The sequence below is a fragment of the Littorina saxatilis genome, linkage group LG14, assembly GCF_037325665.1.
Source record: "Littorina saxatilis isolate snail1 linkage group LG14, US_GU_Lsax_2.0, whole genome shotgun sequence".
In the NCBI taxonomy this organism is placed as follows: domain Eukaryota; kingdom Metazoa; phylum Mollusca; class Gastropoda; order Littorinimorpha; family Littorinidae; genus Littorina; species Littorina saxatilis.
The window spans coordinates 30,643,160-30,667,277 of NC_090258.1; the positions used below are offsets into that span (position 1 = coordinate 30,643,160).

General features: G+C 40.2%; 2 protein-coding genes across 3 annotated transcripts in view; one reads left to right on the forward strand and one right to left on the reverse strand.

The window, feature by feature from the left end:
- LOC138947550 (protein lifeguard 3-like) overlaps positions 1-16,833 on the forward strand; it is a 35,281-nt gene extending 18,448 nt beyond the window's left edge. Inside the window, exons 10-14 of one of the 2 annotated variants that reach the window (XR_011449703.1) lie at positions 1,832-1,919; positions 2,672-2,776; positions 3,558-3,605; positions 7,645-12,059; positions 16,402-16,833. Coding sequence is in view for 1 of the 2 variants with exons in the window: in XM_070319042.1 (XP_070175143.1) it covers positions 1,832-1,919; positions 2,672-2,776; positions 3,558-3,605; positions 7,645-7,791 (388 nt within the window). In the remaining variant the exon portion in view is untranslated. Of the gene's footprint in view, positions 1-1,831; positions 1,920-2,671; positions 2,777-3,557; positions 3,606-7,644; positions 14,020-16,401 lie in introns of those variants that run through there. The other variant, XM_070319042.1, reaches the window with a different exon arrangement.
- A 617-nt stretch (positions 16,834-17,450) lies between these two features.
- LOC138947549 (protein lifeguard 3-like) overlaps positions 17,451-24,118 on the reverse strand; it is a 23,999-nt gene continuing 17,331 nt past the window's right edge. Inside the window, exons 11-14 of the mRNA XM_070319041.1 lie at positions 23,911-23,998; positions 23,255-23,362; positions 19,541-19,588; positions 17,451-17,679 (exon numbers count right to left, since the gene is read on the reverse strand). Coding sequence (XP_070175142.1) covers positions 17,482-17,679; positions 19,541-19,588; positions 23,255-23,362; positions 23,911-23,998 — 442 coding nt within the window. The 3' untranslated portion in view covers positions 17,451-17,481. The remainder of the gene's footprint in view (positions 17,680-19,540; positions 19,589-23,254; positions 23,363-23,910; positions 23,999-24,118) is intronic.

Genomic DNA, 24,118 nt, shown 5'->3' on the forward strand with positions numbered 1-24,118 from the left:
TTGTGCATTCTGAATAGTGTGCCAACAGGCCTTGGTCAGTCAATCACGTTTTATCTGTGTACTTCGTGTTTGACGGAAAAAGAATAACACCAACCCCGTTCTCCTGTATATAACTGAAAGCCACATTTTCTTCTTCATTCAATTTCTGTTTTCAAAAGCTTCGTCAACTTTCCACTTGCACGACACGGTCCCTTTACCAAGCTTCAATGAAGAACCCTGAATACGAAAGGTCAAAACAAAACAATTATAGGTACTACTTTCACTATCGTCGTCTGCAACGAAAACCGAAAATGGTGAAACGCTTTGCTACGTACACAGAGGACGAGATTGCAAAGAAAAGATCGAACCTTACACCTGTGACTAGAAAAAGTTGCATAGACAGTTCCGTGCGGATCTTACCACGTATCAACGTACATCCGATGCTCAGAACCTACAGATGGGTGACGCTTTGGCGATTGAGGCTTCGTCTTCAGCTCTAACACGCACGCAGACAGTCATAGGCAGGTCTAATCTGCACCAGCGGTGATGGAAGGTTTGGATTTAGAAACACTCGAATGTTACTTCGACAAGATAAACGAACCGAAAGACGAAAGTGTGCCCCAAATTCGGAAAATATTCTTTCAAAACTGCACTGTAAACAACATCAACATCACTGTGAGAAAAAGAACAATCCAAACACAACCAGTTCCCCTGTGGAACATTTCGGGTGGACTTTCCCACGACCTGACCTACTAAAATTCTCTGTGTTCGTTCGCGCTTTGCATTCAATCTGTGTTAGTGCGCGTGTGTGTTTGTGTGTTTAGCTTTCGTTGGTTTGTGCTGTTTGGTTCAAAAAAAGTTGTTTTTTTCATTGAAAGATTCAGAAACGTTGGTTGATACTTTGTTAAATGCATTCAACCAGGAAAAGACACGAAACGAATTGGATCTATCTTCTGCGCGCATGCGTGTGTACGGTATGTGTGAAAAGGCAATTGTGTTGTCAGTCTGGTTTTGTGCCTGTTATTTTGTCCCCAAAAACTCATTTATATCTTTCTATGCCTATGCTGTGAGACATAATCGCCATTACGAGCTAGTCGTGTGACAGAGAGTTTTCTTGCACACTCGACTGCTGCTGTTTCACTCCGGCTAAAGCCGTCGTGAAACATCTACAGTCTCGTGTGCAAGAAAACTCTCTGTCACACGACTAGCTCGTAATAGCGGGTAATATTAGGGTTTAAGTAATAGAAAGTTTGATTATAGATTTAAGTTTTGTTTTGTGTATAATTTAATGTCACAATAACTTTGAATTTTGTGTGTGTCTGTGTGTGTGTGTGTGTGTGTGTGTGTGTGTGGAATTATTTAAGGCAGATTGGTATAAATGTATTCATATGGCATTAGATAGACTTCACAGGCTAACCTGTACCGGCATAAAGGGGAGGGGGGCAGGGGGTATGCGTGCTTACTAATTCAGCGCATATGTATGTTTCTACCATGGCTAAGTTTATGATCAGTCATTTATGCTGACATTGTGATTTGATTTCTTTGAAATGAAAGAGAGGGAGAGAGAGAGAGTATATGTGTGTGTGTGTGTGTGAGAGAGAGAGAGAGAGAGAGAGAGAGAGAGAGAGAGAGAGAGAGAGAGAGAGAGAGAGAGAGAGAGAGAGAGAGAGAGAGAGAGAGAGAGAGAGAGAGAGAGAGAGAGAGAGAGAGAGAGAGAGAGAGAGAGAGAGAGAGAGAGAGAGAGAGAGAGAGAGAGAGAGAGAGAGAGAGAGAGAGAGAGAGAGAGAGAGAGAGAGAGAGAGAGAGAGAGAGAGAGAAGTAAATGGCTTCACCAGTTAATTTTCTTTTGCAGTTTCCATAACACAAATATTGTGCTGCTGGCTGTGGGCATTACTGCCGCCGTATGTGTGTCTATTTCCATCTTCGCCATTCAAACCAAGGTCTGTTTTTCTGACTGTCTGTCTGTTTCTCTAGTTGTCTATCTGTTTCTCTGTCTGTCTATATCTGTCTGTTTTCTCTCTTTCACTCTCGGTTTCAACATTTTGTCTTAAGAAACAATGTCAAAACCGGTTCTTTTAAGCAAAATGTTGAAACCGGTCCCTGTTCGTGTTTTATTGTCCATGTTTTTGCTGAGTACAATTTCTCTGTTATCTTGTTCTTGTGCTTGTCACTTGCAAACTCTTGTTCCTATTCTCTTTGTATGCTTATGCCACAACCGTCATTGATAAAAAATTGATTTTTATCTCTCTTGATCTCTCTTTCTCTCTCTTTCTCTCTCTCTCTCTCTCTCTCTCTCTCTCTCTCTCTCTTTCTCTCTATGTTTGTCTTCCTAGAATATTCTTAGACTACTTTTGTTCACAAGCGAAACCCAAAGCCAATACGGTATTTTGACACATGATTACAAGTTTTTGTCAGTAAACATTGAAAGAAGCATTTGTTTTAAACGTTTTGGTAAATTTAATTAACGGTGCGACGGACGCGTGTGAAACATGTTTGAATCATGGGTGTTCAAATGCTGTGTGGAATACGCTCGTTTTTCTGACAATACACCAAGTTTGCTTGAGAATACTCCAAGTGCAAAACAAGGGTTCCCAGGTCTGTGTTTGCCTTGCTCATGGTTGTCGTCTTCTGTGGCTTTGCCTGTATGATGATTACGATAATGATTGGATATGCTGTGTAATTGTTGTTACAGATTGACTTCACCATGTGTTCTGGGTGTCTGTTTGTCTTACTCATGGTTCTCATCTTCTGTGGCTTTGCCTGTTCGATCACCTTCTACGTCTGGGGATACAACAGGGTAAGTATGTAGAGGTTACATGCTGAGTCTCAGTGAATATTAAAAATAATGGTCGAAGTTAGCGGATCATGAATTATGCGAGCTTCAGCGAGCTTCAACTGTGTTCCAACGTCAAATACTGCATGAAGTTTGGTTTTCTGAGGCAACACAGTGTATGGCCTTTGATCTCACCTGCACACATCGGGAGCAAAAATATTTCCACTCTGTATTCTTCCTTTGATGTGCGGCCAATTCACCGCAAGCACCTATTGTGTGGATTTTTCTCAATTTTACCTTGAATGTGGGGGCTGCACCCTTTATTATACGAATCGCCATAATATAGTCTGAAAAATACGGTACTCAGACATGCCACAGTGTGTAATATACTTGTAAAGCAAGGCTGATGAGTGCATGTAAATGTTGGTTTACGATGCTTATAAGTAGAGGCACCCTTGGGGTTTGCCTGGACTTGGTTATATGTGACCCTCCACCACGGAATGAGTCGCATGTCACCTTTGCATGATTCTTATATTTTTCAATTTTTTAAAGAGCTTTTTATGCTCTATCCAATGGGGAACACCGTTTTAGAAAAGAGTGAAAACTTTTTGAGTTATTATTTAAAGCCTAAGGTGATCCTCACACTGATACCTGACACCCCCCCGGACGTATATTAGGCCTAGCGCAGAACCGAGCGAGGTGACATCCGACTCATTTCGTGGTGGAGGGTCACATATGTGATTTTGATAGACTACAGTACTACTTTAATTGGATGTAATGAATCAATTTCTTTTTGTTGTCACAGATCATGGACTGCGTATATGCCGGTCTAGGAGCCCTTGTGTTTGCGCTGGTAAGGTCCTTGAGTTTTCTGTTGGGGTTTGCATATTGATATATGCAGTAAAGGAATTGCCCTTATTAGGCCAACCGTTTTTGGTAAAAAGTATTCGGAAGAATTTTGAGCAAAGTATTCGCAAATTTGACCACAGTCATACTTTGACGACTTTAACAAACTTTATTTCAGGATGCACACTGCAATGTTTTTTGTGAAGAGCAAAGGTAGTTGAAGATATTTAAGGCAGCATTTTCATTCCCTAAGTATGAATGAATTCAGAAAATAAATCGGAAACAGATCTACTGCTAACATTCTTAAATAAAAAATAAACAAGAAGAGCAAACGCTCGATCGAGTCACTTTCGCAGTTCTGAATATTATATGAGGCATCAGATGGACAGGAAGAAATTGCTATTCACAACACAATGAGTCACGTTCACATAAAATTTGAGCCCGGTCACTTTTATAGTTTCCGAGAAAAGCCCAACGTTAAGTTGTGTGTTGCCGAACAGAAAAGGCTAGTTATCTCCCTTGTTTTTCTGATAACGTTCGTAAAAGGCTACAGATGTAAATACTTTGATGTAAAGAATAATCCTACAAAGTTTCAATCACATCCGATGAACTTTGTCAAAGATATAAAATGTCTAATTTTTCCTTTGACGCTGACCTGTGACCTTGAAAAAGGTCAAAGGTCAACGAAACCATCGTTAAAGTGTAGAGGTCATTGGAGGTCACGACTAAACAAAATATGAGCCCGATCGCTTTGATAGTTTCCGAGAAAAGTCCAACGTTAAGGTGGTGTCTACGGACGGCCGGCCGGCCGGCCGGCCGGCCGGACAGACTAACACTGACCGATTACATAGAGTCACTTTTTCTCAAGTGACTCAAAAAGCCAAGAAAGATGAGTTTATTGAATGTTTTATTGAAGACAAAGGGAAACTGAGAGGGCAACGTTCTTGTGACTGTTTTGTTTTGTGTATATAGAGATTACACAATGTTCTATTTATAACTCACGTTGGGAATCTCGGGGGTCGAGGCTTGCCGAGACCCCCTCAGTGCACCACTAAACAAAGAAAGTCGCGAGGGATTTCCAACGTGAGTTACAATAGAACATTGTGTAATTGTTTTAGTACACTTTAATGGGTAAGACGTGTGTTGTTATGTTTTTATACACATCACTGCGTCTGTTTACATCCCATACAGGGCCTCGACGCCTAATCCGGAAGTCTGTGGTCAATGGGTGTGTTTCGTACATCCGAGCTTGAAAGTAGTCCGATCATTTGATGTCATTTTTGTCAGCTTCTGTTGTCAGCTGTGCTCTCACCTTATATTGAGTTCACACTGAAACACTCTGGAGAACAAAACAAACAAGAGGATTTGTTTTACTCTTGCAAGACTGCAACAGTCTGGAGAATCAAAACATCGGCCAAACATGACGTATTTTGGAAACAAATGTTGCAATTTGTTTCAAACATTTGACGTCACGAGTTCCAAAGTCGGTCTGCTGGCAAATGTGTGTCGCGCCACATTTCAGTGTGCTGTCGTTCACAAAGTTCTAGAGATCGTTTACGGTGGCCTGGCGTAAAATAAAAAGAAATGTTCTTGCAGCATGTACTCTTAAGGCTACAGAAAGTAAGTGCCTGTTGTAGGAATTGTCGTTATCGTTCATTCTTTAACGTTCACAATCATTATTGCTTGTCGCATTTAGATCTCACAAGCAGAAACACTCTGCAGCCAACAGAAATGTCACAGCGTTCAAGGTTTTATTTCTCAGGTGCATTATAGTTGTATGTGGACGCAATTTAAGCAATATCCTTTCCAGATCCATGATGATAGATATAGGTGGTATGAAATTATTCCAATGTTACTGGACTGGAGATTTTGCTTCGAACCGGTGCAAAATCTCCTTTTCCTTGGAGCGCCATTGTTGTTTCCAAGCCAAGCATTGGAAGATTCTTGCGCAGCTAAAATTAGACGTACAGTGAATTTTGACTAGTTTTCACCACGAGTGCGCATGCTCAGATATTTACACAACGTTTTAGCTCTTCAAAGCGCATGCTCAGATATTTACACATTGGTTTCCTGGGTTTTTCCACAGCTTTACACCACCTTTTACCTTATATGGAAATTAAAAAAGACGCGTTTGACCATATAAGGAACATAAATTGCAGTCAAAGAGTGTATATAGTAAAGTTTCATGAACTTGCCTTTATTTTTGGTTTTGATTTTTGACTCACCTAAGTACAATGGGTGTAAATTGTAATGGGTAATGACAAAGGAGAGTCGTGTAAGCATTTGCTTTTTTATATTTAGTCAAGTTTTGACTAAATATTTTAACATCGAGGGGGAATCGAAACGAGGGTCGTGGTGTATGTGCGTGTGTGTGTGTGTCTGTGTGTTTGTGTGTGTGTGTGTGATTGTGTGTGTAGAGCGATTCAGACTAAACTACTGGACCGATCTTTATGAAATTTGACATGAGAGTTCCTGGGTATGAAATCCCCGAACGTTTTTTTCATTTTTTGGATAAATGTCTTTGATGACGTCATATCCGGCTTTTCGTGAAAGTTGAGGCGGCACTGTCACGCCCTCATTTTTCAACCAAATAGGTTGAAATTTTGGTCAAGTAATCTTCGACGAAGCCCGGACTTCGGTATTGCATTTCAGCTTGGTGGCTTAAAAATTAATTAATGACTTTGGTGATTAAAAATCTGAAAATTGTAAAAAAAAATAAAAATTTATAAAACGATCCAAATTTACGTTTATCTTATTCTCCATCATTTGCTGATTCCAAAAACATATAAATATGTTATATTAAAAACAAGCTCTGAAAATTAAATATATAAAAATTATTATCAAATTTTTTTTTTCGAAATCGTTTTAAAAACACTATCATCTTATTCCTTGTCGGTTCCTGATTCCAAAAACATATAGATATGATATGTTTGGATTAAAAACACGCTCAGAAAGTTAAAACGAAGAGAGGTACAGAAAAGCGTGCTATCCTTCTCAGCGCAAGTACTACCCCGCTCTTCTTGTCAATTTCACTGCCTTTGCCGTGCGCGGTGGACTGACGATGCTGCGGTCTTGCTGCGTTGCATTGCGTTCAGTTTCATTCTGTGAGTTCGACAGCTACTTGACTAAATATTGTATTTTCGCCTTACGCGACTTGTTTATATTTAGTCAAGTTTTGACTAAATATTTTTACATCGAGGGGGAATCGAAACGAGGGTCGTGGTGTATGTGCGTGTGTGTGTGTGTGTGTGTGTGTGTGTGTGTGTGTGTGTGTGTGTGTGTGTGTGTGTGTGTAGAGCGATTCAGAAAAAACTACTGGACCGATCTTCATGAAATTTCACATGCGAGTTCCTAGGTATGATATACCCAGACGTTTTTTAAAACTTTTTTCGATAAATGTCTGATGACGTCATATTTGGCTTTTTGTGAAAGTTGAGGTAGCACTGTCACGCCCACGAATACATTGGGATGATTACAAATGTCTTGTGAGTAGTAACGAGTACGTTGCGAAAAAAAAATAGCAATATGACTTCCTTGCGAATATTAGGAGCAAGTTGCTATGTTCAAAACAAGAGACGAATTGTAAGGAATAGTTAAGAACATTTACGAAAGTCTTGCGACCATGTCCCGATCATTGTGAATTATTGGAAAATGCTATTCGCAAGGGCAATTCGGCACATTGTAAGAGTAGCTTAACAGATTTAAAAATGATTGCATCGTATTCCTCAATTTCTTCTGAATTCAAAAACATATACATATGTCATGTTTACACTAAAAATGTGCTCGGAATTACAGAATATTTTCTGCAATTAAGCAAGTACTGCATTCGCAAGCTATGGATGGAGACGAGCGTGACCCATCTCGGTCTTAAGGTGTGGTTAGTCGAGACTATCTTAATATAGTCTCAGCGATGACTGTATTTTGGTGTTAATCTTTTACTTTGATGCCGACAGCTTGACTAAATGTTTTTCTATCACTTCACGCGACTTGTTACTTCTCTCTTGACTTTTTTAAACAGTAAATCTTTCTTGTCCATGGACTTGCAGTTTCTGGTCTACGACACGCAAATGATCGTGGGAGGCAAGAAGCACGAGCTGTCCCCCGAGGAGTACATCTCCGGCGCTCTCCAGCTCTACATGGACGTCGTCATGATCTTCCTCATGCTCCTGTCTCTCATGGGCAAGAGCAACTAGAGGTCATCACCCTGGCCACCAAGGGTGAGAGGTCGTAACATCTTCCTTATGTCTCTCTTGAGCAAGAGCAACTAGAGGTCGTCACCCTGGCAACCAAGGGGGAGAGGTCGTAACATCTTCCTCTTCCTCGTGTCTCTCATGGGCAAGAACAACTAGAGGTCGTCACCCTGGCAACCAAGGGTGCGAGCTGTCGTAACATCTTCCTCTTCCTCATGTCTCTCCTGGGCAAGAACAACTAGAGGTCATCACCCTGGCAACCAAGGCTAAGAGGTCGTAACCCTGGCCGCCGAGGGTGAGAGGTCGTAACCCTGGCAACCAAAGGTTAAGAGGGCGTCACCTTTGCAACTTAGCCCTGAAGGACATTTTAATGGTAATCAAGAACCGAAGGTCAACAAACTGGTGACCTTGAAGTTTTACAAAGGAGGTTGTCCATCATAACCTTGACTTTTGCGGGGGTTTGCTGGAGCTGTTTTTGCCTATCAGTTTCACTACTTCTGTATCTTTTTCGGGACATGTTAAAAACACGTTTTGAACTCGTTTTACATTTTTGAAACGTTAAAAATCTAAATTTGCCTGGAGTCATTAAAATGTCCGTACACGGTCAAAAGGAATCCTCTTTTCCATGATTATATGAAGCGGACATTTTCTTCAAAGAAAATTCTTATTTGTAAATTATAGATATATATGATTTTTTTTTTTTAAGTGAAGAGGACTTTGCAGAGTGCTTTTTGTGCCATTGTTGGGTAATTATGTTGTACAGGGCTATAGATTCGCAGATGTCTGAGAAACTTGTAAAATAAAAAACCTGTACATGTACCATTTTGAATGTGAAACTCCATTATTTTTCTCCTGACACCCCCCCCCCCCCCCGCTAACGACCCTTAAAATTTCAGGAATTTCTGCTTTTTATGAGTGGAAGCCAAGGTTTTTAGTCTGGTAAATATTTTGATTTGTATGCATTATTTTGTGTCCTTGATTTTGTTTGTCTTTTGTAATCGTTTGTGGTTGCTGCAGCCCAAGTCTTGAGAACTTTGATTGACAGCACTCTGTGCTTCTTTTTTTTTTCTTTTTCATGTCCCTTAGTTCACTTCACTTATGAAATGAAACTTTTTCGTCATTTTTATTCTTTACATTTTTCACTGTAATTGGTCTAATTTATCAACAACAATAGTGAAAAAGTCACCAAAGAATGTCATTGTTGATGTATTTTCTGTTTGTTTGGACTCTTTTCATTTGATCCCTGCAAATGCCCCCCTCCCTGGCTTTTATGATACTGGTATTCTTTTCTACTAAAATTGCAGAGTCCATGACAGTATAGTGCAATTATAACTTTCAGGAAGATGATTGTATTTATAATATATAATTAGAGCTATCCACTGAGTACTCTGAGGCAAGATTAGGCTTGAACCTAAAAGCCAACACACGTCAGTACTCTTAGTCAAGATTAATAGGCTTGAACCTAAAAGCCAACACACGTCAGTACTCTTAGTCAAGATTAATAGGCTTGAACCTAAAAGCCAACACTAAGTACTCTGAGGCAAGATTAGGCTTGAACCTAAAAGCCAACACACTAGTACTCTTAGTCAAGATTAATAGGCTTGAACCTAAAAGCCAACACACGAGTACTCTTAGTCAAGATTAATAGGCTTGAACCTAAAAGCCAACACACGAGTACTCTTAGTCAAGATTAATAGGCTTGAACCTAAAAGCCAACACTAAGTACTCAGAGGCAAGATTAGGCTTGAACCTAAAAACAAACACACTAGTACTCTTAGTCAAGATTAATAGGCTTGAACCTAAAAGCCAACACTAAGTACTCTGAAGCAAGATTAGGCTTGAACCTAAAAGCCAACACACTAGTACTCTTAGTCAAGATTAATAGGCTTGAACCTAAAAGCCAACACTTAGTACTCTGAGGCAAGATTAGGCAGTTGAACCTAAAAGCCAACACTTAGTACTCTGAGGCAAGATTAGGCTTGAACCTAAAAGCCAACACACTAGTACTCTTAGTCAAGATTAATAGGCTTGAACCTAAAAGCCAACACACGTCAGTACTCTTAGTCAAGATTAATAGGCTTGAACCTAAAAGCCAACACTAAGTACTCTGAGGCAAGATTAGGCTTGAACCTAAAAGCCAACACACTACTACTCTTAGTCAAGATTAATAGGCTTGAACCTAAAGTCAACACACTAGTACTCTTAGTCAAGATTAATAGGCTTGAACCTAAAGTCAACACTATTAGTACTCTGAGGCAAGAATAGGCTTGAACATAAAAGCCAACACACTAAGTAGGCTCTTAGTCAAGATTAATAGGCTTGAACCTAAAGTCAACACACTAGTACTCTTAGTCAAGATTAATAGGCTTGAGCCTAAAAGCCAACACACGTGAGTACTCTTAGTCAAGATTAATAGGCTTGAACCTAAAAGCCAACACTAAGTACTCTGAGGCAAGATTATATAGGCTTGAACCTAAAAGCCAACACACTACTACTCTTAGTCAAGATTAATAGGCTTGAACCTAAAGTCAACACACTAGTACTCTTAGTCAAGATTAATAGGCTTGAACCTAAAGTCAACACTATTAGTACTCTGAGGCAAGAATAGGCTTGAACATAAAAGCCAACACACTAAGTAGGCTCTTAGTCAAGATTAATAGGCTTGAACCTAAAGTCAACACACTAGTACTCTTAGTCAAGATTAATAGGCTTGAACCTAAAAGCCAACACACGTCAGTACTCTTAGTCAAGATTAATAGGCTTGAACCTAAAAGCCAACACTAAGTTCTCTGAGGCAAGATTAGGCTTGAACCTAAAAGCCAACACACTACTACTCTTAGTCAAGATTAATAGGCTTGAACCTAAAGTCAACACACTAGTACTCTTAGTCAAGATTAATAGGCTTGAACCTAAAGTCAACACTATTAGTACTCTGAGGCAAGAATAGGCTTGAACATAAAAGCCAACACACTAAGTAGGCTCTTAGTCAAGATTAATAGGCTTGAACCTAAAGTCAACACACTAGTACTCTTAGTCAAGATTAATAGGCTTGAACCTAAAAGCCAACACTAAGTACTCTGAGGCAAGATTAGGCTTGAACCTAAAAGCCAACAGAGTATCGAGTACTTTTGAGACAAGATTTTTGTATGTGCTATGATACATGTATTCAGTTTCAATCAAAAGAAAAATGATAATTTCACCGTTTTTGACAGTTTTACTCCTTTTATGTTTACGTTTTCTGGGTTTTTATTTAAATACATTGAGTTTACATTTCTTCAGTGTGATGGCTAGTTCTGATAGCTAGTTCTGATGGCTAGTTCTGATGGCTAGTTCTGATGGCTAGTTCTGATGGCTAGTTCTGATGGCTAGTTCTGATGGCTAGTTCTGATGGCTAGTTCTGATGGCTAGTTCTGATGGCTAGTTCTGATGGCTAGTTCTGATGGCTAGTTCTGATGGCTAGTTCTGATGGCTAGTTCTTATGCCGTTATGGTTAGTTCTTATGGACGTTTTGACATTTACATTCGCAACACATGTTTAATGGGTATTTTTTTCTTTTTTCTCTCCTAATATTGTTTTTGACCATTTTCTCTAGGTTTACTTACTTCTATGACGAGAATGTGTCAAACTATTCTGTTTGACATGAAATCTATGAGCACTTGTTTTCATTCAGATTATTCAAGATCTTTATGACCTCAGAAATTTTGAGAAAATCAGCTCGTAAAAGAGAGGAAGTCTTCATATGACAGAAAATCGTATAGGAGGATTAAGGATTCTAAAGAGAACAGGTGTCTTTAAAATGGGGATCTAAAGAAGGGCCTGTTTCATGGTAAAAGTTTAAATCTAAAATTTTTAAATTTATTATTGTTTGATGTTGGTGTGAATTTGCTTTTTTAAAATTTTTATTCTAGTCCACCTCTTTACTACATGTATTAAAGGAATTGAAACACTGGTGGAAATGTGTAGCTTTAGTTCCCTTTATTCTTATTAATTGATAGTGTGTATACCATCTTGTTTAGAACCTTCAAAATCTGACAAGAAGAAAATTGAGGTGTTCTAAAAATGGTTTTTTTTAATAAGGGGGTTCTGCTGTCCGCTATATAGGTTAGTTTATTTATGACATGTACTTGTTTAAATGTTTGTATATATTGTATGTGCCTTTTCCTGAAGTTGTTGATTCGCCGTTGAAGCAAATGTGATAACATTCCTGTCAAGTATTGTCTGCTTGTTATTATAGAAGGCGCAGTTCTTTCCTTGAAAATAGTTCAGTTTTTGTGTGGAATGAGATGGTCTCTCCACCTCAACACACGCCAACAATTAACATCCTTTACGCTTTCTGTGTAGAGGTTGGAGTTATTTCTTAAAATGACGAGCGCAGTGGCGTAGTGAATAAGACATGATTGGCCTTCTGTGTGGAAGGTCGCAGGTTCAAATTCCGGCCGCGCCTGGTGGGTTAAGGGTGGAGATTTTTCCTATCTCCCAGGTCAACTTATCTGCAGACCTGCTGGTGCCTTACTATCCCCTTCGTGTGTACACGCGCGCAAGCACAAGACCATGCAAGTGTGCATGGAAAAGATCCTGTAATCCATGTCAGAGTTTGGTTGGTTACAGAAACACGAAAATACCCAGCATAATGCTTCTCTCGAAAGTGGCGTATGGCTGCCTGAATGGCGGGGTAAAAACGGTCATACGCGTAAAAACCCACTCGAGCAAAAGACATGAGTGAATGTGGGAGTTTCAGCCCATGAACGAAGAAGAAGAAGAGAAGAAGTTCTGCTTTTGTGTGGAATAATACAATCCCTCCACTTTGACATATACCAAAAATCAATGTCGTTTTTGCTTTCTGTGCAGAGTTTGAATTTGTTTATGAAGTTAATTCCTAAAAACCACACGTGGAGGCATTGCCTTATCCCATGCAAAAGTCTGACCAGATGTGTGATTATGAAGTTAATTCCTAAAAACCACACGTGGAGGCATTGCCTTATCCCATGCAAAAGTCTGACCAGATGTGTGTTTATGAAGTTAATTCCTAAAAACCACACGTGGAGGCATTGCCTTATCCCATGCAAAAGTCTGACCAGATGTGTGATTATGTTGAGCTGAATTGTTTACAGGGGAAGGACTGTGCCTTTAACTAAGTGTTGTCTTCATTAATGCCAGAAAAATCACTGATTTAATTCACATCACTTTTATCAATTGTCCAGTGTGGGATGAAGATTTCTATTCTGGTTGATCATTACAAACTCTTATTGGTGGTCAGTGTTGATTTGTGTGTGTGTGTGTACACGTATACACTCTTTTAATTGACTGTGGGGTTGTAGTTTCTATAAACGGGTTTAGTATAGTTTTGTTTATACATGTATATCTTTGTTGTTGAAAATGTTAGTGATTGGTGTGGAAAAGGATTGTGAAGAAGTATTAGTGTTTTCTGAGCTACAGCAAACATGTATCAAATGTTGTTGCAGCGTGTCCGAGTATTCTAAAAACATGGTTGATTTGTATTTTGTTGGATCATCTGTTGAAACTTAGACTGCTCAGTGTTTATCTTTTTGTTGTTTTTTTGTCCTCGCTTGTTTTGTTCTGTGTTGTTTGTACTTGATCACTCTTAAATGCACTTGACTTAATTAACTTGGCCTTACTGAAAAAACGACCAAAAAACCCACTGGTCAGTGTTGTCATTTGGAAATTCTGAGGTGTAACGATTATTTTGAAACGGGAAACATTGAGTGTTTTGTGTGTGTAAACATCAAGCTCATTGGATTTTATGTTGTAAACATCCAGCTCATTGGGTTTTTACAACTTAAAGGTGGGGTTTTACCACCAAAACAAAAACAGATTCATAGGGGTTCTGAGCTGTAAAGACTATTTCTGATTTTGAACCAGCTGAAATATTTCACGAGTATTTTAGAATTATTCACCTAGAATTCATGCAAGATTTTCCTCCCAGGCATGGCTTCTTCAACAGAAATGGAGACCCTCGACCTCTCTGATCTAGTCATTTAAAATAAGGGACTGACTGATATGCACGATAGCCTAAGGGGAGGCTTGAAGATGAAGAAAGCAGTGTTCTGATGACTGTTATTCTCAATGTTAAAAGTCTTATTGAGGAGGGAATTGAGTAGCCTGTCTGGTGTTATTTATATCAGTATAATCTGTATGTGATTGGTGTTCTACTGCTGTACTGTGAATGTTGTTGCAGGATTTATATTCTGAATAAAGTCAATACAGATCACTCTTCAGTGTTTTTGTTTATATCATTAAGGTTTTTATTCTGCCTTTCTTGGGTCTGTCGATCTCTTCCTATGTATAACACGCACTCTTTCTGTTTTCCTGAGTGATTCTGTGTGTGTGTTAGTGTGCGAGCACAGGTGTGTGAGTATGTGTGTGTTTTCTCATCTATACAAGCGAAAAGCGAAAGTCAAAAAACGTCTGAGGAACTCAAGAGAAAGAGTTGAGAGACAAACAGATAAAGTCTGAAAGACAAACAGACGCACACACATATAGACAGAGAGAGAATTAAGTAAAGTGTGTAGCATGTTCGCTCATCTGAACGTGTCGTCTTTTCACTGTGCAGTGCATCTCTGGCTGTGACATTCTTCTTTGGGTGCATCTGTGCAGAGAACTGGTAAACACTCTATCTTCCAGCTCTGAATCAGTCTCTCTAGTTTTTTTGTTTGTCTATCTGTCTGTTAGAAAACTAAGTAGGTGCCATGACAAAATTACATGTTTAATACAAAACAAAACACAATAAACTTAGTGCAAGGGAAACAACCGCTGCATATTGCCCTTTGAATTATATCAAGAAGATTGTCTCCCCTGGATACCATTTTCACAGTTTGGGTCTCGTTTTGATTTTGTTCAGTAATCTACCCCTCCCGGGCAATCGGCGTGGACCTGTCAGTCGAGGAATTTTCGTTACCTAGCTACAGCCAATCAAAGACCGCGGGTAATGAATACTAACATTTGACATAAAGTCATTTGTACCTCACACAATGAACTTGCCACAATAACATTTTCACTGTTTTGTGTGTGTGTGTGTTTGTGTTGTGTGTGTGTGTGTGTGTGTGTGTGTGTGTGTGTGTGTGTGTGTCAGTGTGTGTGTGTGTGTGTGCGTTTACAGTCCCGTTCCATGAGTCGTCTACTACTTTTATCGAGTTTATCGAATGAGTCGACTTTCAAATGCTAGTCTAGCTCAAAATCTGTCGGTATACCAATGACTCGTGCTTTACTGTTAAACACAGAGTATTAAAGACTGAACCATTTTTTGGTAATGCGGAGACGATAAGCTACATGTCTCTATAAAAATGACGATCAGAAGAATCTTCTCAAATCGAAAGAAGGGGTACATGCAGTCGCATGAATACGCTCTCATGGATTGTTAGCGCACTCCAAGAGTTGGGATCCCTACCGCAATTTTGATGGACGACGTAAACTGTGCCGGTACAGAAACGCTAATCTACTGCGGCTTTCCTGGGGTCGGGATTCATAACTCAGTGTGGACATGGCGAAGACGCAGGAGTAACTTGTGCCCGTAAGTTAAACTATGGGAGAAGTGTGTGTGTGTGTGTGTGGGGGGGGGGGGGGGGGTGGGGTGTGTGTGTGTGTGTGTGTGAGCTGGTGTTTTTGTGCGTGTGTCTTTGCGCAGTTTCAGAATTGTGTGTGTGTGTGTGTGTGTGTGTGTGTGTGTGTGTGTGTGTGTGTGTGTGTGTGAGAGAGAGAGAGAGAGAGAGAGAGAGAGAGAGAGAGAGAGAGAGAGAGAGAGAGAGAGAGAGAGAGAGAGAGAGAGAGAGAGAGAGAGAGAGAGCTAGGGATGCCATCGATGGCATCATTTTTTGCCTTTGAAAACAATTGAGGCACCACTGTGGCGACCGCATTTTTAGCTTTCTTTACTGAAAACGTTGATCGATCCGGATTATGGGATTGCATGGTAACTTGACCTTTAAGAAATTCCTGCCTTGTTAACCTTCCTCAACTTGCAAGAACCAGCAAAAGAATCAGCATCATCACATTTATTATCGTCAAGCTAGGTGCGATCATTGGCAACATTTAAATAGTAAGCTGACCAAGTCTCTTGCCACTTTTAATGTAACATCGTGTCTCGATAGCTGTACCAAGGGAGCTAAGCATACAATATTGATGTAAGGTGATCCCCCTCTCCCATACACACACACACGCGCGCGCGCGCACGCACACAAAACAACCAACATCAAATTTAAACAAGTCACGAGAAGCATTAGTCAACTTGTCGGTCTGAAACTAAAAATATCAACACTTGAAAAAAACAGCCAACACAGAGACTACATGTAATAAGGCTTCGCTAGCCAAAACCCGAACACTGAGACGGGTTCAGTTGGTCTTTGCGAAGCATGCGGAAGTACGTATGCCTAAATAACCTATTATCTATAATTGTGGGTACATTTTTAGAGTAAACATGGCATATCTTTATGTTTTTGAAATTCAGGAAACGATAAAGAGTTCGTTTTAGGCGTTGAATAGATGACAACAACAACGATGTAGGTCTTAGAATTAGTGTTTAGGCATCCTCTTTTTCAGTTTTGACGGTGATGTTCAGTCCAACGGGAATTGTGTTTGTTTATGTAACGCGAAGCGTTTTAGCCCTGTATGGCACGGAATGTGCATGCGTTTGCTAGACTATAGGTTTGACTTCCTCAATCCAACGGGTTTAATCTGCTTTGATGAATGGGTATCTATAAAAGCTAAATAAAGTATGATGACGAACGGAAGTCCGGACTCCTGACACAGGAGAGCCTAGCGAAGCAAACAGATTGCTGATTACAATTTATTTAATGTTTTGGCATAGTTTCGGAGCAGTTTTGAGAAGATCATTGTTTCAGGTGTTTCTAAATTACAGTACAGCGAATGTCCCTTGAATTTGTCCAAATCGCTAGAAAACTTTCCATAATAGCGCCTTAGGTATACAAACTTTAATTAATTTGTAAGCTTCAAGCTGAAATGCAATCCCGTCGTCATTTTTTTTAAAGCGGGATATGACGTAATCAAAGATAACTGTGGAAAAGACATGAGGGACAAGAACGTTTTGGGGGATATTGGTTTTCTGGGATTCAATCTGGGGACACACACACACACACACACACACACACACACACACACACACACACACACGTGCGCGCGCGCAATCAGTCACACACCACCACCACCACCTACACAACCTTCGTTTCGATTCACAGTTCACCAGACTATTTATTTTAATTTATTAATTTATTATTATTTGTCAATTTATTTTAGTCATAACGTGAACAGATGTTAAAACAACAACAATCACAATAAGGAAACAACAAGAACAACGCACACACAATTTTTGATTCAGTGTTCGTATATATCGGATATTTTATTTATTTCTTTTTCCCCAAAATGTGTCGCTTATTTCAGAAAGACTTGCATATTGATTTTTTGTTTTTTTGTTTTTGCAGAAAACCCGAGCGACTGATGCGGCAACCACCCAAACCGTTTTTAATAACAATCGTTTGCTCGATTTTGTCTTTCGAAATAAAACGTCTACAACTGATTATTCTCTGTCCTTCTTCTGTAATCAACAGGTGGAGGAGAGCGACATCTGTGGAACCCTCCCCTCTCTATCCCTCCTTCTTTCTCACCACCCCCTCCACCACCCCCCACCCTCCGCCTACCCCGTCCCAGCGATCTTCACTTGACAGTTTAAATATATCCAGTGGTGTTCCTTGGCCTCCGCCATCCAAAGAGGTAGTCGCTGAACTCGATGACGATGAAGATGCTGTCCAGCGGCAGGAGCACGATGTTGAGGTAGACCTTGATGGCAGCGTACATCTCGTGGTCCATGGTGATCGGGGCGTTCCTCTCTCCGCACACCATCAGGCCCAGGTTGTAGGCTTGGGACTGACCACAACGACAGGCATTAGCGAGTGATCAGATGACACGATGAAACCCCCATTTTAGAGTTATTTTAATCATTAAAATAAACAGTGCCTCAGTAAACAGGAATGACAGGGACTGATGCGCTTGTAAAAAAAAAGTAGTCTCGGGATAGTTCTCGTCGTATTCTTTTTAACCAACCGAACTGATCAAAAAGGCGTACAAAATACGGCGAAATCGTATGGGTTGCCAGCTCTGGACTGACAACAAGAACAGGCATTAAAGTGATCAGATAATTCGGTGAAACACCCATTTCCAGCTCCCCACCCCCCCCCCCCTCCCTTCATCAGGCCCAGGTTGTAGGTTTGGACTGACCACAACCTCAGGCATTAGAGAGTGGTCAGGTGTTACCGTGGAACCCCCCATTTTAAGACCCCCCCCCCCTCTCCTTCATCAGGCCCAGGTTCATCAAAGCAGGCTTTCGGAGAGTGGTCAGATAATACAATGGAACCCCCATTTTAAGACCCCCCCCTCCCGCCCCCCTTTCATCAGGCCCAGGTTGTAGGCTTGAGACTGAAGAACATAGCAGGCATTAGGAAGTTATGACACTCTTAACTCAGTTAAAAAACAAAGGATTACTGTACTCACCGATACAAAGACGACACAAGACGATAACGAATTTTCGCTTCTTAACTCAAGAGTTCCATTTTGAACACCCTTCCTGTAACCAGTTCTGAACACAGTGTCATATAGTAGAAGCAAAAGGTAGCACATGATAAACACCATTGTCATCATTTTCACTCACAAACACCTGGGAAATAAATCTCATGTTCCCCATGCAATAAATCGAGGTGGTGAATGGGTTTGAGCTCTCAGGTGAAACGTGGATTGTCAAAGTAAAAGCCAATCAGGCTGATTGTTTGATGTGTGGAACCATCGCGGCTTTGGATTTGTGTTTCCGAGGACAACGATTGTAAGCATTCACTCTCAAAGACCCAATCAATGTTGATAATTACCGCGGCGACTCATGGTCAATTTGCAACTTATCTCTGTAATCGCAAAATCCACAACAAAAAGTCATACAAAACACTTCAAAAGAAAAGAAATATGCTCAACACTTACTGAACTCACACGTATGGTCGCAGCTCTGTACATTTTCAGACTGGAAGAAAAGCGTCAACAAGCTACGTTTGACGTCACATACAAAGTTGACGTGTTATCTCGAGCTACTGTGACGATGCTTTGTGGCCCGGAGTTGGATTCTAAAAATTGGTCTCCCTGTGGGTTATTGTGCATTTTGTTGCACAACCAAAATGATGACAAAAACGATGTTTGGTGGCTTGTCGTCAGACCAGCATTTTGTTGTTGGTCCTCGGGGAGCATATCGCCTTTTGTCTCATATTTATCAACCGCGGCCTTCGGCCTTGGTCGATAAAGATGAAACAAAAGACGATATGGTCCCCTTGGACCAACAAAAAAGCTGGTCTGTCAACAAGCCACCAAACATCTTATAGTGTTCATCTGAATACTATTGTTTACCATGTGCTAACTTTTTCTAGCAGAGCGATGTGCTATGTCAAACTGTGTTCCAAACTGGTTACAGAAAGGGTGTTCAAATCAAAAGTGGAACACTTCCATATTTAGAGTGTCCTTTTTAGACCCCCACCCCCCCTCCTTTTTTTTTGGGGGGGGGGGGGGGGCAGGACTTCTCCTTTTTAAGATCCTTTTTTTGTTTCAGATTGTCTGTTCATTTTGTCTGTACATTCCCCTCTATGTTAAGACTCCCTCCATTTTAAAACTCCCACCATTTTATAACTCCCACCATTTTATACTCCCTCCATTTTCATTTAAGGTTTTCACAACGAATGCTTATAGAGATACTTACAAGGCAAATAATCAGAGTTGCTATACTCGCCCAGACGCTGTTCCACACCTGAAAAAGACAACATAACGTTACTTGCAGACATAAAAGTAAGCCTATTCAAGATTCTTTTTCGTCAGCCTCAGGGAAAAATTGAAGGTGTACTGGGGCAGCGAATTCATCTTATCCTCAATGTAACAGCTTCATTTTGCGTAAGTCTGAATTGAAGCTACCCATTCTTGTGCGTCTCTCTGTCTGTCCCGTTAGTCTCTCTCTCTCTCTCTCTCTGTCTCTGTCTCTGTCTCTGTCTCTCTCTCTCTCTCTCTCTCCTCTCATTCTGTCTGTCTGTCTGTCTTTCATGCGACAATGTCATGTCTAAAACTTCTTCTTCTTCAGCGTTCCAGAATTTTCTGGTTACGTGTGAGCTCGTTTGCCCATTTGGGTTCCCCACACTACACTCTGAGAGCATAGTCAGCTCACTCCGCTTTCGTTGAGTAGATATGCTGGGTATTTTCGTGTTTTCATAACCCACCGAACTCTGACATGGATTACAGGATCTTTTCCGTACGCACTTGGTCTTGTGCTTGCGTGTACAAGTCACTAGCAGGTCTGCACATAAGTTGACCTGGGAGATCGGACAAATCTTCACTCTTAACCCACCAGGCGGCAGTGACCGGGATTCGAACTCACGACTTCCCGATTAGGAGGCCGACGCCTTACCACCACGCCACTGCGCCCGTCATGTCTAAAACTAACAAGAAGAGCAAACGCTCGATCGAGTCACTTTCGCAGTTCTGAATATTATATGAGGCATCAGATGGACAGGAAGAAATTGCTATTCACAACACAATGAGTCACGTTCACATAAAATTTGAGCCCGGTCACTTTTATAGTTTCCGAGAAAAGCCCAACGTTAAGTTGTGTGTTGCCGAACAGAAAAGGCTAGTTATCTCCCTTGTTTTTCTGATAACGTTCGTAAAAGGCTACAGATGTAAATACTTTGATGTAAAGAATAATCCTACAAAGTTTCAATCACATCCGATGAACTTTGTCAAAGATATAAAATGTCTAATTTTTCCTTTGACGCTGACCTGTGACCTTGAAAAAGGTCAAAGGTCAACGAAACCATCGTTAAAGTGTAGAGGTCATTGGAGGTCACGACTAAACAAAATATGAGCCCGATCGCTTTGATAGTTTCCGAGAAAAGTCCAACGTTAAGGTGGTGTCTACGGACGGCCGGCCGGCCGGACGGCCGGCCGGACAGACTAACACTGACCGATTACATAGAGTCACTTTTTCTCAAGTGACTCAAAAATGAATACAACGATTACAACAATAAACTATCCATCTTTCCATCCTTTGTCTGTCTGTCTGTTTATTTGTCTGTCTCTGTCTGTCTCTGTCTCTGTCTGTCTGTCTGTCTGTCTGTCTGTCTGTCTGTCTGTCTCTCTCTCTCTCTCTCTCTCTCTCTCTAATATGCCTCTTTTTCTGTCCATTTAGCTCGACAGTGTTATAGTGTTAGCGCCAGTGCTGCTAAGTGAGTTTCTAAATCAAAACCAAAACCCAAAAGTCAACAAAAAGCACCTTAACTCATTCCTTGTAATTCAAGTATTATATCATAAATATTCAAGTATTAATTAGAAATTAAGAAAGTAATTCAGTAAATGTGTAAATAAGGCCAACATTAAAAACATCAATGGATCCAATTCCCCGAGCAACAATATTCTTTCCTCCCAATAAAACATTTTCATTAAAAAAATCAAAGACAATAATTTTGCACACATAACAAAGAAACTTTTTTCCGACATCGAGGAGACACAATTGGAGCAATTTCCAGCACACACAAAAAGCCATACGTGACCGCATAGAGAAAAACAAGCCGATCTATACCACTGACCCTAATTTTGGGGCGGTGTCACACGAACAGACCTTTTTATATTTAGTCAAGTTTTGACTAAATATTTTAACATCGAGGGGGAATCGAAACGAGGGTCGTGGTGTATGTGCGTGTGTGTGTGTGTATGTGTGTGTGTCTGTCTGTGTGTGTGTGTGTGTAGAGCGATTCAGACTAAACTACTGGACCGATCTTTATGAAATTTGACATGAGAGTTCCTGGGTATGAAATCCCCGAACGTTTTTTTTCATTTTTTTGATAAATGTCTTTGATGACGTCATATCCGGCTTTTCGTGAAAGTTGAGGCGGCACTGTCACGCCCTCATTTTTCAACCAAATTGGTTGAAATTTTGGTCAAGTAATCTTCGACGAAGCCCGGACTTCGGTATTGCATTTCAGCTTGGTGGCTTAAAAATTAATTAATGACTTTGGTCATTAAAAATCTGAAAATTGTAAAAAAAAATAAAAAATTTATAAAACGATCCAAATTTACGTTCATCTTATTCTCCATCATTTGCTGATTCCAAAAACATATAAATATGTTATATTCGGATTAAAAACAAGCTCTGAAAATTAAATATATAAAAATTATTATCAAAATTAAATTGTCCAAATCAATTTAAAAACACTTTCATCTTATTCCTTGTCGGTTCCTGATTCCAAAAACATATAGATATGATATGTTTGGATTAAAAACACGCTCAGAAAGTTAAAACAAAGAGAGGTACAGAAAAGCGTGCTATCCTTCTTAGCGCAACTACTACCCCGCTCTTCTTGTCAATTTCACTGCCTTTGCCATGAGCGGTGGACTGACGATGCTACGAGTATACGGTCTTGCTGAAAAATGGCATTGCGTTCAGTTTCATTCTGTGAGTTCGACAGCTACTTGACTAAATATTGTATTTTCGCCTTACGCGACTTGTTGTTGTTGTCGAAGTATAAACAAGTCGCGTAAGGCGAAAATACAATATTTAGTCAAGTAGCTGTCGAACTCACAGAATGAAACTGAACGCAACGCAACGCAGCAAGACCGTATACTCGTAGCATCGTCACTCCACCGCCCGTGGCAAAGGCAGTGCCCGTGGAATTGACAAGAAGAGCGGGGTATTCGTTGCGCTGAGAAGGATAGCACGCTTTTCTGTACCTCTCTTCGTTTTAACTTTCTGAGCGTGTTTTTAATCCAAACATATCATATCTATATATTTTTGGAATCAGGAACCGACAAGGAATAAGATGAAAATGTTTTTAAATTGATTTCGAAAAAAAAATTTTGATAATAATTTTTATATATTTAATTTTCAGAGCTTGTTTTTAATCCGAATATAACATATTTATATGTTTTTGGAATCAGCAAATGATGGAGAATAAGATAAACGTAAATTTGGATCGTTTTATAAATTTTTATTTTTTTTTACAATTTTCAGATTTTTAATGACCAAAGTCATTAATTAATTTTTAAGCCACCAAACTGAAATGCAATACCGAAGTCCGGGCTTCGTCGAAGACTACTTGACCAAAATTTCAACCAATTTGGTTGAAAAATGAGAGCGTGACAGTGCCGCCTCAACTTTCACGAAAAGCCGGATATGACGTCATCAAAGACATTTATCAAAAAAATGAAAAAAACGTTCGGGGATTTCATACCCAGGAACTCTCATGTCAAATTTCATAAAGATCGGTCCAGTAGTTTAGTCTGAATCGCTCTACACACACACACACACACACGCACACACGCACGCACATACACCACGACCCTCGTTTCGATTCCCCCTCGATGTTAAAATATTTAGTCAAAACTTGACTAAATATAAAAATGAAGTAAAGCGTACAAAAGAGCCGCGTACCCGGTCTTCCCAGGTGAACACGTAGGAGGCGAGGACGGCGCTGACAGCTCCCATCACCACGCACACACACAGCACAAGCAGCAGTCCCGACGAGTGAGAAAACTCCAGCTGGTTTGAATGAAACAAAAAGTTTGTTGCAAGAGATGATGATAAAGATGATGATGATAATGGCTCCAAACACTACTCACACACACAGCACTAGCAGCAGTCCCGACGAGTGAGAAAACTCCATCTTGTTTGAATAAAAAAAAGAAGTCTGTTGCAAGAGATGATGATGATGATGATGATGATGATGATGGTAATGGTGGTGGTGATGATGATGATGATGATGATGATGATGATGATGGTGGTGGTGGTGATGGTGATGATGACGACGACGACGATGGTTCAGTACAAGTAGCAACCCCCACAAGTGGGAAAACTCCATCTTGGTTGAATAAGACAGTATGTTGAAAGCAAGTAATAATGATGATGATGAATGATGATGATGATGATGATGATGATGATGACTACGACGACCGTGGTGATGATGATGATGATGATGATGATGATGATGATGATGATAATGTTGACGATAACGACGACGACGATGATAATGAACGGAGGAGGAGCAAGCAAAGGAAAAACACAAAAGAAGGAAACAATGTTAATGCCACCTTTTCTTGGTATGTCATGAGGAAGAAAACCAGGGCCACGACGAAGGCAGACGCTGCCATTTCCAGCGGGACCTCACTGTCATAATAACTGAAAAACATCCAGAAAAACATCCAGAACAAAAGCGATGAACAATTCACAAATGATCACTGTGTACATGTATGCAGTCTTAATTAAAGTGTTCCACTCTTGAACATACTTTTTTTTGTA